The sequence below is a fragment of the Penaeus monodon genome, chromosome 29 (genome assembly GCF_015228065.2).
Source record: "Penaeus monodon isolate SGIC_2016 chromosome 29, NSTDA_Pmon_1, whole genome shotgun sequence".
Lineage (NCBI taxonomy): Eukaryota > Metazoa > Arthropoda > Malacostraca > Decapoda > Penaeidae > Penaeus > Penaeus monodon.
Window position 1 is genome coordinate 1,831,543 of NC_051414.1, and position 455 is coordinate 1,831,997.

The 455-nt window shown below is 44.6% G+C and overlaps 1 protein-coding gene across 2 annotated transcripts in view; it reads left to right on the forward strand.

The window, feature by feature from the left end:
• LOC119591893 (glutamate receptor ionotropic, NMDA 2B-like) overlaps window positions 1-455 on the forward strand; it is a 182,298-nt gene that overhangs the window by 114,455 nt on the left and 67,388 nt on the right. For both annotated transcript variants that reach the window (XM_037940640.1, XM_037940642.1), the window contains exon 7: window positions 361-444. In XM_037940640.1, coding sequence (XP_037796568.1) covers window positions 361-444 — 84 coding nt within the window. The remainder of the gene's footprint in view (window positions 1-360; window positions 445-455) is intronic.

The window sequence follows — 455 nt, forward strand, 5'->3', positions numbered from 1 at the left end:
ATCATTCATAAAAAAAAATCATCTTGTACAATACAAAACCTACCATATAAAACTGATATTAATTTCGTATCCCCAGGTGGGTTATCGTGTTTTGTAAACAGGAAAAAAGGTGTTTATGTGAACAATCTGATTCATCTCGATAAAACCCTGCCATTGATACATTCCTCGCCATACAAGCAATACTTAGTCACTAACAAAAGCATTTCTTGAAGCAGACGAGGAAACGTGGGGAACGAGATGACTTGAATCCCTCAACGCTTTTTGCTTTAAAGTTTTTTATTAAAAATCTGATCAGCTTCATTGTCTTTTCGAAGCAGTGTTGACGACTTCCCTGCCCTGACCCGCCCTCTCTCGCCGCAGGGAAGAACTACCTGTGGATCGTCACCCAGAGCGTCATCCAGAGCCGGACGGAGGCGCCGCCGGAGTTCCCCGTCGGGATGCTCGGTCAGTGCCTG